Source organism: Nycticebus coucang, chromosome 2 (assembly GCF_027406575.1).
Source record: "Nycticebus coucang isolate mNycCou1 chromosome 2, mNycCou1.pri, whole genome shotgun sequence".
Lineage (NCBI taxonomy): Eukaryota > Metazoa > Chordata > Mammalia > Primates > Lorisidae > Nycticebus > Nycticebus coucang.
Genome location: NC_069781.1, coordinates 85,713,962 through 85,726,670, shown reverse-complemented (window position 1 = coordinate 85,726,670; position 12,709 = coordinate 85,713,962). Strand labels below are relative to the sequence as shown.

Here is a 12,709-nt window from a genome sequence, read left to right as displayed (position 1 = left end):
AGCGCATCTTTGGGAGCACACCTTAAAATAAGACACTGTCTTATTTTCGGGGAAACGGGGTAGTATTCTTACTGTTGATATTTCTGAGCTGTCCGTGAAAAGATTTACTCTAAAGTACTGTGCCTTTGGTACTTAATTTTTAAATGACAAGAATTAAACTGTAGGTGCATGGATAACAGTGCTTAGAATTAAATCTATTAAAAAGCAGTCAGCCTTTAAAAAAATAAAACTCAGGATATTGGACTGTTTGTTTTAAATTTAGAGCAAACAGATTAATAGGTTGAGGGCCTAAGGATTTCTAAATAATTTATTTAAAGTATTTTTAGTTTTACAAAAGACAAATTATTGCCAAGAAGAACTGTACCTTAATGATACAATGTTTTTACTGAACACATGTTCCTCTATTGTACCAGACTGCATGGCATTTGCTCATATTCCACAACTGTGGAAATTTGGAACAAGGTTTCTTTTCCTTTCTTTGAAAGTGTTTAAATCCTTTGCATATGCCAGGCACAACTTATGTACAAATTAACAGGAAGTATTTTATTATTTGACCTTGTTAACAATGATAATGATGGCTAATTATAATTAGAAGAAAGTTCTTTAAACTTGTGTGTTATTGTTTGATTCTGAAATCCAGAAGTTAACGTCTGCTGTATGATAAAATATGGTTTGAGTATTCATTCTGGTTTAAGGTATATAATAAAATTTTTAATTGGGAAATTTAGAATATGAGTTTTCATGCTAATGTGGAATTGCAAAATCCATATGAAGCATTTTTTTGATCCATGTCTTGGACAGGTGAAACGAAACATTTTACATGGAGTTTGTCAAATAATTAGTTTCATTTATTTTCTATTTAGGCAAATAGTATGACTGAATTTCGTGTTCTCAGAGTTGATTACAGGCAGCCTCATATTCTGACCCTATTTAATAAGACTGTTGTTACCTAGTCTTTTTAATGGAAAGATCAGAATAGTGGTTTATTGTTTACTAAGTACTAGACATGTTTACATAAGAGCTAAAGTAAAAAATCTTGACTTGTATTACATATACTACTTCAAGTAAAACCACTGTTCTCCAAAGTTTCACTCTACATTTACCACCCAGAATAATATGCTGGCCCAGGCATAACATGAAATAGTTGTACTTATCCACTGTCACATAACATAGGGGCACGGGACAGAAACCACAGTGAGGCATGGCAGAAAACAGATTGCCTTATTAAATAACTGTTTAATCAACACTCTAAAAGTTGGAGGGGTCTTCCAACTTTTGGGGGCCTTTCATCTTTTTAGAAAGGCCTCAAGAAATGGTTTCATTCATCCATGTCTTAAATTTTTCTAGTTCCAAAACATGAACAGAGTATGTACCATAGCCATTATATTATCTGGATGTTGTTACAACAGAAAAGTACAAATTATTAGTCCAATAAATTCTAGTTAATAATCGACAGTTTAAAAAGTTATTTATTTATCAGAACTGAAAAAGTGTCATTCTGTGGTCTTGCTCACTGTATGGAAATTATGAGATTCATGCTAATTCAGACAGTTATGGCTAAGAGTGACAATTTGGCTGCCTGGAAGTTTCAAATGGTGGCATTTACTGATGTGAATTTTCTCCAGTCCAGAGTCTGTTTTTCAGCTTTGTAGGCTCAGAAATTTGATCTTGCCAGGGTTTCACAGTGAATTAGACATTAGTATGGGGAACCACATTAAGTTCACAAGAGCTAAAATATAAGGTATGTATCAGAATGCTTGTTCTTGACTGTATATCTTAATTTGGGTGCCTAAAAATGAGTTGGTCAGCAAGTTTTACAAGGTTTTCAGAACAGAAGGGAATCAAGTATAATTGATTTCAAATAAGGGGAGAAACTTACACTTGAAAGTATTAAAAACAAGACAAAACAAAGCTGATCAGAAAAGAAAAATAAGAATCTACTTTTTTTTTTTTTTTTTTTTTACAGCTAAATAAAATGACAAACTACCAGGTCAAAATGAGGAGCCTTCACTGTGAACAGTTGTAGACACTTTTAAGCCTGCTTCGTGATTCACCCATCGATAATGCTGGGATGGATTGGCCCATATTTACTTCTCCTATCCAGGTTTACTACTAAGAGTCTTTGTAATTTTCCTTCTTTAAATATGCTTAAGAAAGAGAATATCTCAAAAGTCAGAAAGACCATTATGTGTTGATTTTATAACTGGTATTTAGTAATCTAAGATATTCTCCAGAGAAGACACTGCTACTTTCAGATAATAGCTTAAACATTAAAGAAAATTAAACTCTTTAGGTATCAGCCACTTCCCTATATTAAGAAAAAAGAATTTCCTTATAAAAACACATGCTTAAGAATATTGTATTTTCATATTTTTTCTTGATGAGTGATTTTTTAAAACAAGCCATACTTTCATTTTCACATGGATAGTTGCCTCCTTCAGTTATTTTCCTTTTGTAATTTTAAGAATTAACATAGAATTTTTTTTTAATTGTCACTTGAGAACAATTTCACGGGTAAAAGTTGTATTTGAGAACAATACCACTACCTGTGCTTTGTTAGGTGATGGACAGTTCTCCCGTATCTACTTCATATTCTACTAACTGTATGAGGCATCCGAGCAGGACAAATGATAATAATTTAATTGACTTTATTTATGATGAAGAAATTAGCCACAAGAAAGACTTCCACTCATCTGAGAGGCCCATCTCCAATATCACTTCCCCTGCAAGAGCTACTCTGAATTTCTAATAGCATCCTTCCAATATTCTGTTCTGCTCTCACTTTGACCATAGCTCTGACTCTACCAGTTGACTGCTTTATCATTTTCAGTGTTACGAGGATCAGTCCTGTATTTTACTTTAGGGAAGGGTGCGCAATAAATCTTGAATAAATAAATGTGTGGGTCATGTACATTTCTGTTAGGGTATATATGGCTGTAAAAGATGAACTCTTTAGCTGATCCCTTTTACAACTTAAACTGAAACATTTATCATCTCATTCTTGTTCTTCAGAGTATATCTTAATTTGGGCTCCTAGAAATGAGTTGATCAGTGAGTTTAACAAAGTTTTCAGAACAGAAGAGAATCAAGTTTAGTTAATCTCAAATAAGGAGAGAAATTTATTTGAAAATATCAAAAACAAAATAAAGATGATCAGAGAATTAAAATAAGAGTCTACTTTTTTTTTTTTGCAGCTAATAATACTAACATATTTCATGCCAAGTTCTAGTTATAAATGCCAAGGCCTTTTTAAAAAAAGCTTTTGCTGATTCTTTTTAAAAGTAAATTTCTGCCTAAATTCAGAGAGTACCATTTGTACTTCTAATTCAATATTAAAATATTATCTACGTGCTATCATCACATGATTATAATACAATCTAATGAAAGTCAGGTAGTGGGGTAACAGTCTTAAAAAGAAGGATGCTTTATTGGACATTTGTATGAAAAATTTTTAGAAATGTATAACTTAAACTTGCCAAAAGCTTTCCTGTGAGGTAAAATCTATGTAGCAGTTTCTTTAAGGCTCCCAGATCTTTTGTGTGACCCATGGTGCCAGGATATTTGGCTTCCTCGAGCACAAAGTAGTAAGAAGGCTAGAAGAAAAGCGTCATTTGGTAAACAACCAGATTAATTTTCTATTCCTTTGCTGATGTCTGGGATTCCTCTAAATTTGAGAACTACGACCCAGGATCATATGATATGACAACTAATCACACAAAATTGACCTTAATGGACACCCATTCTAGTAAAGCAATTTACAAATTCAGCATACACAGCCGGTTAATATTTACGATGCAAAGGTAAACATGTTTAAGTCAAACCAAATTACATTTGCTCTTTTATAAGAGCATATTTTGAGATAAGTTTTTAGCTATATACTCTGGCTTTTGTAAGAACAGGTCTATGTCAAGAACACCCTAATTTAATTTTAAAACAAAATGTATTGTCTGATTATTATGATACAAAGTTATAATCTATTTCTAATATTTATAAAATAGCTACTAACCAAGTAGAATGCATGCAAATATTAAGTTTAAAGTACTGTACTTTCTAAGTGTCATTTTTAAATGTTTTAAATGCTTACTATGTACCGTGTACAACAATGTGGGTAGAATACATATTGAATAACAGTTTCAACTCCTCAGATAGGCACTAATAAAATCGTATGTATTACAGAACCACCGAATCTGGAACTTGAAATATGAATGGCTGCCTAGATATATTTTGAAGGTAACCTGAGCAAGCCAAAATTCTGAATGGTTTGAAATGTGTAATAATTTTGTCACACTACGATCACAATATTTCCTTTCATAAGAATCCACCCCCAATGCCATTAGTTAACCACATGGTTATTATATGGAGCTCGATTCACTCTAAATGCCGTTATAACACCTGTGGTTTCCCTCATTAAGAATTGAATGGATGGGGTCAGGGGTTGAAAGGGCAGCATATGCACTATGAAAGAACTAGTTAACACAGCCTATTATATTGGTGCACTGGTAAATCTCATTTCTATTCATCAGATGATTAGTTCAATCAATATTTATTCCTCTATGCTCCCTTTGTCTTGTGCTACAAAGGAGGCATCCTTCAAATTCATGGCATAAGCCTTGTTATCTATGAATTTGTTGCTTAATTTGAGAGGGAATATTTTATTTATTTGGCAGTCCTGAATTCTTTGATTCCTTTTCCCTCTAATTATCATTAGGTAGTATAATGGAGTTTTGTGCAGATTATTTATAAATAGATGCTATTAACAGTTTCTTTTTTATGCGGCTCTAGTACCACGTGTATTCATATTTTCCCTTTGAATGCTCAGGAAAGTTGCTTCTGTTTCTCTAAATATGTTTGAGTTTGGAAGTCTGGATTGTGAAAGCAAAGATAAGAATGATTTTCTCTCTCAAATATTCATTCTTCTTGTCTGAGTGGGTGGTTATAGGCACATACATATACATATTGCGTATCAGTGTGTATCAACAGACGCCTCCAAAGACTGCTATTATCTGCTAGGGATTCTGTTAAGTCAGAAATTCTATTCAAAGTGAGATAAATATTTGCAAAAAGCTGTAATTGGAAGATGATTACAAAATTACAAGAATAACGCTTTTTGTTTAGAGTGCTTATTTTATCAAAGATCGTCATTCATTATATCACAAAAGGTTTATTTCATTAGTCTGCTTAATTTTTATCCTTTAGATAGGAATAGATGGAATAGCAGAACTATAAATAGAAAAAAACTTACAGTAATTATTAAGCACAATTTTTATTTCTAATATTTACTTTTCTGTACATTTTAACATCACATAAAAATGTTTTGTTATTGGTAATTAAAGTAATGCCAATATAATTAAAAGCCTTTACTTTTTTTTGTCTTTGTGGAATAAACATGAAAATAGTTTAGTTTTAAGAAATTTTCTTTGTATTACTAGAATGATAAAATATATATTTTAAGTCACTGCCATTATTAATAACTTTTGTACTCATAGCTTACGTGCTCATGAACCTTTGATTTGTTTCAGTTTGGCCAGAACTTGACAGTCTTCACGTTAGCTTTAATTCTCTTATTTCCTAATGTGTTTACCTTTAAGGCTTACATTTCACCAATGTACAGTGGCACTAATGTTATTTTACACAATTTTAATCCTCACTTCCTTTATAAATTTGCAAAATCTCAGCAGACCTATGTGTATAGAATTATTTAACTTAATAATCTACTGTAATAAAATTAAACTATTAATTAAATGCTATAATATGTACTTTAAAATAGAGGTAATTATTCATTGTGGTGAAAAAATCTAGTTAATGTGCTGCGATTCACACTTTTATTTCTTAGAATGATTGTAATGAAAGGTATAACAACTATATAGGCCATCTTATATTCCTAAAAGGTGAATACAGGTTTTTAAAATGTGAAGTTTTAGCTGAAAAATTGATTTAGTATCTTTCTATGTAGAAAAACTTCCTGAATTAAATAATTTTAAAACCTTGGTGGCAATTGTGTATATGCTACATTTTAGAAAATGTAGGTATTATTATAAAGTTCAAATGTCATTTTCTTGAAGACCAACCTTGAAACTATTTTCTTCGTGTTATAGCCTCTTAGGTTTCGTGACTTAGAAACACTTAAAATATAATCTATGGAAATACACACCCGAATAGTTGCTTTTAAGGCTGTTAATAGTTTACTTTTTATCAAATTGTTACCAAAATAAGTAAATGTTGACATTTATTTCTTGTTGAAAGTATAAAATGACGTGCTATTTATGTTGAGTTATCACATAAAACCACTTTAATAATGGTGCAAAAACCCATCTTTTAAGGATTCTCTAAAGAGTGAAAGCTATATTGTTGTTGATAGAAAATCCAAGGATTTCTAAATTTTAAATAAATGCCAACAAAGGAGTTTTAATCTTGTATCCCCTATGTGTATAAAGCCTACTGCTCAAAATTTTTTCCTTTACATTTCTATCTTGGTTTCCCAATCCTGATTATCTGAAAATATAGCAAAGCAAAAGCCGTGGTGGTACTTAAGTCTACCCTAGAAGTCCAGGATATCAAGCACTTCTGTGTCACAATACTTGATATAAATTCACCCATGATGTCAGGGGAGCGAGTCACCAGATGTAACCATTTAAGCAAATAATTTGCTTTTCTGGCTATATATTTTTTTCAATAAGACTTGAAGTACAGCTTTAGAATTTTTCTTTAAACTGTTTGAATGATTACTTTTCTCGGGATAAAGATAGCTTACTGATGATTACTTAATGAGCAATTATTAATGAGCTATAAATAGAGATGCCCTTCCAATAATTTTTTTAATTGTGGGAGGTGGAATGTCAGTTAGAAATATTTAATTGGAACTTGTGGAGGAAATTAAGAGCAAGAACTTGTTTAGGAAATCTAAAGGCCCACCAGCAGGACATTCAGAGAGAGAACTCCGTATTTCTGAAGGGTGGCCACACTCCTGAGAGCAAGCTGCCTCTTTCCTTAAGTTTACAAGTTAATAAATATTAACTACCTGCAAAAAAAACAGATAAAAGCTGGACTTTAGAAAAGCCAAGCCCCATCCTTGTTTACAGCAAGCATAAAACCAGATTTCTAATCCTCCCCAGAGACAATCACCTATTGATTGCCACAACATCTGTGCCCCTGTTTTTGGAAGCAGGAGTAAAAAATCCGACCATTTCGGTGCCCCTGTGTAATAAACAGCTGACAAGATCTTTCAGGAGGGAGCCTAGAAATCTACACATAGGCTTCCTCCTTTCTCACCAAATAGATGGGCAGTTAAAAGTCTTCCCTTCAGCCTTCTGAAGTTATTCCTTTCAATCCAGAAAGAAGCGTCTCCTGAACTCCAGTGGACCCTCTCACAGACAAAGGGTGAAAGGCTTTATGCACCACCAAATACAGCCTCCTCTTGGCCTTCGTTCAGCTGGGGGGTAGGACAAGGATCTTAAAGATTAGAGCTTCCTAACCCCTTTCTTAGCCCAGGGCTTCCCTGGGGATAAAGTCTCTTAAATACCCTAGGTCGGGCGGAGTAAGGTGGAGAGAGGTTTTCGTGATTGGCCCCTAGGAAGACCACTCAATCCTGGGCTAGGTTTGCCTTGAGCAAAGGGCGCTGACCCAGGGCTGTTGTCAGCTGCAAACTGTGAAGCTCAGGCACTGACTGGGACCACGTAGGGATGGGAAGCCTGTGTGTGAGGGTGAGATGGAACAGGCCCACTTCAAAGCCCAGTTCAAAACCCGCCTCTCATCCCAATAAAGGCTGCTTAGTAGCCCTGCACAAGCGAAGCTGTTTTTGTTTCTCGCTTTCACTTCTCAAGTTCGCCCTCAAGTTCAACCCCAACTCCCACAAGACGTCTGAGTAGCCTGGATCTTTTCTCAGTTTCATCCTTAATGAACAGCAGCTGATGATGCAGGAGGGCATTGTCCGCAGGAAACTCCAAAGGACGATAAAGAGAGACAGTAAGTGATCAGGATAGGGAGCCAGAAAGGGTGAGAGAGACCTGGCAACCTTTTATGCTTACTTTCTCTCCAGCGCGTTCACCCCAGGCCGCGTGAGAGCTACCTCAAGTTGTAAGCTGTCGCGGGCCACCTGGCAAAGCTGTCGTGGACCCTCTGGCACAGGGTGTAGGTTTACACTGGCTTTCTCAAGGCGAGCATGAGGACCAGCCCCTGGCTTTTAATTCTTCAAGTTCTTGGAGTCCCTGCAACACCAACGTGGCGAACCCGGACGGACAGTCATCTGCAAACTGCTCCTTCAGGAGCAGCGCGATCCAGCTCCAACCCACTTCCGCCCCACTCCACTCTCCACTCTACAACACGAAGAGACAGTGAAAGTCTCGTATGCCCTAGGTCCTAGTGCCGGGTCCAATCTGACCTGAGGAGGCTCGTGGTTTCCGACCTTCGGAAAAGTGTGAACCTAGCCATAAGGGGAATGTTAGAAGGGAAAAGAAGAGGAAGGACAAACTGTCAACCCCAGAGCAGAGCAGGGCAAACCGAAAGGAGAGTGGATGGGGTGCAGAGATAGGACAGAAATAGAAAAACAAAGACTGGGCGTCTCTAACTAAGTCTCTGTTCACAATGGCCCAGGTATAGTTTCTGGGAATACTTTGACCAGTGGAGCAGGAATCTATCCCCCAACCTGGAACAATCAGCTGGAGTTAGCGCACACACGATGGGGTGCCCCTCTCCCAGCGCACCTCCACATGCAGTCCGTGGTCAATCAAGATTATCCCAACAGGACGTCCTCGTTTCTTATCTATAGTTACTCCCCCCAACCCCTCCAGACGGCTTTCCTCCATTCCTCTTCCTCCTTCCCTTTTCTGCCACATCCCAGCGTCCCTCCAGCTAACCCGGTCCCTGCCTCTGAGTCCAGGATTCTGGCTCCCTGTGTGCGGGCGGGGCTGGGGGTGAGGCCCGCTATCTCCTGGTCAGGCATAGGGCGAAGTGGGTGGGAGAGGAGCGCTGCCTGTGGAAAGAGAAGAGTGAACGCAGCTCAACTCTCCCAAGGGGGTCCAGGACGCAGGAAGGTCCGGAGCTGGCAATTTCCAACTTTTTGTTGTCAGGACCAGGTGGTAAGGGACGTATGAAGGTTAAAGAAGAGCTTCCCAAAAACCTCAGAGAGGTCAGGAAGAAAGATTGCAGGGTGGGAGTTAGGCGCCCAGAAGCTTGCACATTTCAAGTGAGCACCTATTGGCCTCTTTAGTAAAACTAAAGTTGTGGCCGGACACAGCGCTCACGAAACATACAGGTCCCCACCACTGTAGGAGAGGAGACGGACAAAGTGACTCCCTAAAACCAACCAACAAGCCGTTCTGCGGCCCAGGGTGCAGCCGGAGCAGGTGTAGCGCTCCTGTCCCTGGCGCGCCGCTCCACAAACGCCAGCTTGCCGGGGGTCGCACCGCCGCCGACCGCTGTAGTGGCCAGGGTCCTGGCCCCAGGGCTCACTCAGCACCTCCTCTCCTACCCGCCCTTTATCTGACAAAAGAGCGCTCTTAGCTCTCCAGTCACAAGTAGCTTGGCCTCTCCTCGCCTTCGGAACTTTCTCAATACAACTTTTTTGGGGTCTCGCTTGTCCCTGGGCCGCGCAGGCTGGGGCACACAGACCCCGCCGCGGCGCAGCGCGGGCGTGAAGGCGCGCGAAGAGGACTGTCCCCTCAGCCACGTCCAGTCCCGTGACACTACCTCTCTGCCTACCACTCCCGCAAAAGGACATGCCTGTTGACCCGGAGGCTAGTTGGCCTCTTAACCCAAGACGTGTGTGCCCGCGCGTGTACACCCCGCCGCCTGCCGGTGCGCCTCGCGCGCCCAACCCCGGCCGGCGCCCGCTGCCCGCCCAACATTTCCAGCTGCTTCTTCCGGAGGCAAACCTCTCCCAGCGCTTTCCTCATTCTGGGTCCGCATCAGCGCCCGAGAGCAACGCGCAAAAAAAGATTCCGTGCAACTCAAGGACTGGTGGTTACCAACTCGTCTCTCTCGCATCTCCAAAAAGCGCCCTCCCGCGTCCTTTCAGAACTCCCGAGAGGCATCAACACCTTCCCTACAACTTTCTATGCCCAGCCCATTCGCAGCGCCACCTGCGAGCGCCGGGTGCGCCTGGCCAACCTCTCTCCCCTGGGCTGAGTGCCCTCCCCTCCCCCAGGTCCCCGTCTGGCTGGAGTTGGCCGGACCCGGGAGCCTGGGCGCCCTCGGGCTCGCTTACCTCGCATGGTGTGGCTGCTCTCCGGCTCCGCGTAGTCATGAAGCTGCTCCCAGCCCGAATCCCGGAGAGCCCAAAAATCCCGCTCAGCACGAGTGAAGAAGGTGGTCGGTGAAGAGCTGCTCTGCGGAGAAAACCATCCCTTTAGGCAGACGCCGTGGCCGCAGGGTGACGTTTGCCGCTGCCGCCGCTATGTTAACAGTTTGGTGCTGTTGGTAGTGACTGTTTTGATGGTTGTTTGTTTGTTTGTTTTCAGGAAGGGTGAAAAAAATGTTCTGGCTGGCTGGTGCCTGGGTTTTGTTTTGCTTTTGTTTTTCTTTTTTCTTTCTCTCCAATGTGCTTGCTTTTTAAAAATGCCACCGCCTCCGGCTCAGAAGATTTCTTTTGTGATCACTTGGACTGAGGAGGAGGAGGAGGAAGGGCAGCAGCGGGAGGAGGAGTTGGTGGTGGTTTTGTTAGTTACAAAGAAGAGGGAGAAGGAGCAAGGGGGGAAAAGGAAACAGAAAGAAAAGAAAGAAAGGCGGTGTGGATGGCAGAGCATGTGCGTTTTCACATGACATCTGTGCCTGTTAGCGGATCCACAACGTGAATTTTCACTGTTCAGTTACAGGAGGAAGGGAGCAGCGAGAGAGAAAGAGAGCAGAGATGGAGAGAGAGAGCTGAGAAGGGGCTTATACGCCAGGGCGGGTTTGGCGGAGACTTCCAGGCCCCGCCTCCTGTCAGCCGCGCAGCCAATCAGCGCCCGCCGGCGCTCCGAGAAGCCGGGACCTCGGGGAGGCGAAGCGGGTGGAGGCGGGGCGGGGACTAGGGAGTCGCGGGCAGCGGGGGCTGCCACTGGGAACCCGAGCCTGTCCGAACTGGGCTGAGGAGGAGAAAGACCAACTGAGAGGGTGGGGCAGGTCTGCAGGTGACAGTCACTTCTGACCTCAGCAAAGAAGAGGGACGTTGACCCGTCCCTCGGAGGCAGGAGACGCGGGGCTCGCTGGGCCCCGGGTTTTGTCCCTCTCGCGCAACGCCCGCGGGCCGGGCAGAGTTAGTTTTGAATTTATGCCGCAGTTTGCATTTATCGCTTTGCCGAGTGGTTTTCCGGCAAACTCCCCATTTCTGACAGGGGTTTCTGTGGGCAGGTCGCTTTGGTTTTAGTGGCTGAATAATGCAAAGCCACTTGCATCACTTTTTCACACAACTAAAATGCAGTCCCATGCAAGTAGCCCTCTGCTTCCTTTAAAAACGTCCTTCGAATCCTTCCTGGCCCCCCCCCGCCCCCAGCTTGAAAGAAAAGAAAAGAAAAAGCCATGAGCGTGCGTGTGTGTGTGTGTGTGTGTGTGTGTGTGTGGTGTGTTTTCTTTTGTCAAGGAAATTGATTTTTATTCGCATCTCGGGAGAATCCCGGGAAATGGGCTCCATACAGGACTAAAGGATAACAGCCCAAATTGACTGTGTGGTACCTTTGTAGTGCATGGCAGAGGGCTGAGGGTAGAAAGTGTGATTGTGTGGTGCTCTTTAGAAGGGTCAGGGATTTAGGAGGAAGAAACTTAAAGTTTTTTTTAATTGCTATTCGGAAGGGGACAATTACCTGTTCAGAGGAGATTGGCTATTAAATATGTAGGTAAAGTTATTTCTGTTCCTTAGGTGTAAATTGTCATCTGTGACCATCTATTTGTACTTTGATAAAAATCTAATACTTATATCAAAACTGTTTCGTTACAAGATTTTCCCTCTCCGCAGACAATGTATGCATATAGATGATTATCTCTATTTCTTTCCCCACAGTAAGGAACTTCTTAAATACTTTGGTTAATTGTTTACTCTAAAAGACTGGGAGGTGGAGAAATTTGCCTCATTTACTCAGTCTCAAGGCGGTGAGACATCTCCTTATTAATGTACCTCTTGGTAGAGTAGGCCTCATCACTGTTTAGGTATCCAAATAATTTGATTTTTACTAGTATTTATTCATGGTATGTCATGTAACACGAATAATTGCCAATTGCAGAATTGGCAGTTATTTAGTTAATGAGAACACTGTACTCTGCCAAGTAGTTTTTAAATAAAAAAAGGGATTACTCAGTGAATTTTCACCTGTGTTAAATTGACATAGCCCTGTTGTATGCCCTTCCATGTGCAAAGCCAATGTGTAATTTAGGAAACTTTTAGTATTAAGAGTGCAAGTTGATTGAGTCATTAATTAAATGAAATGAACAAAAGGAAGTTACTATTCAGAATAGTTATTCCCTTATAAATACCTTTCTCCTAGATTTGTAATTGACACAGTAGTTAATCTTTTAAGATAATATTTAAGGCTCCCTGGTTTTATCATTTTTAATAAAGTAAAATATATTCATCATAACTACATTAGAGCTGTACTCAGTTATGCCTAATTTAGTTGCTTCATTAACAATTACTGAATATAAAATAGTGAAGAAACAATTTTGTGACTATATCATTTTAATTTTATGTGTTTCAAGCAGACATAGGAATATTGAAAAATCTCAGTCTTTGTAAACATTATAT

At 40.4% G+C, this 12,709-nt stretch overlaps 1 protein-coding gene across 1 annotated transcript in view; it reads right to left on the bottom strand.

Annotated features, from left to right (window-relative positions):
* Positions 1-10,844, bottom strand: part of RORB (RAR related orphan receptor B) — a 197,873-nt gene extending 187,029 nt beyond the window's left edge. Inside the window, exon 1 of the mRNA XM_053576450.1 lies at positions 10,202-10,844. Within this exon, the coding sequence (XP_053432425.1) occupies positions 10,202-10,208 (7 nt within the window). The 5' untranslated portion in view covers positions 10,209-10,844. The remainder of the gene's footprint in view (positions 1-10,201) is intronic.
* Between the last annotated feature and the right edge of the window lie 1,865 nt (positions 10,845-12,709).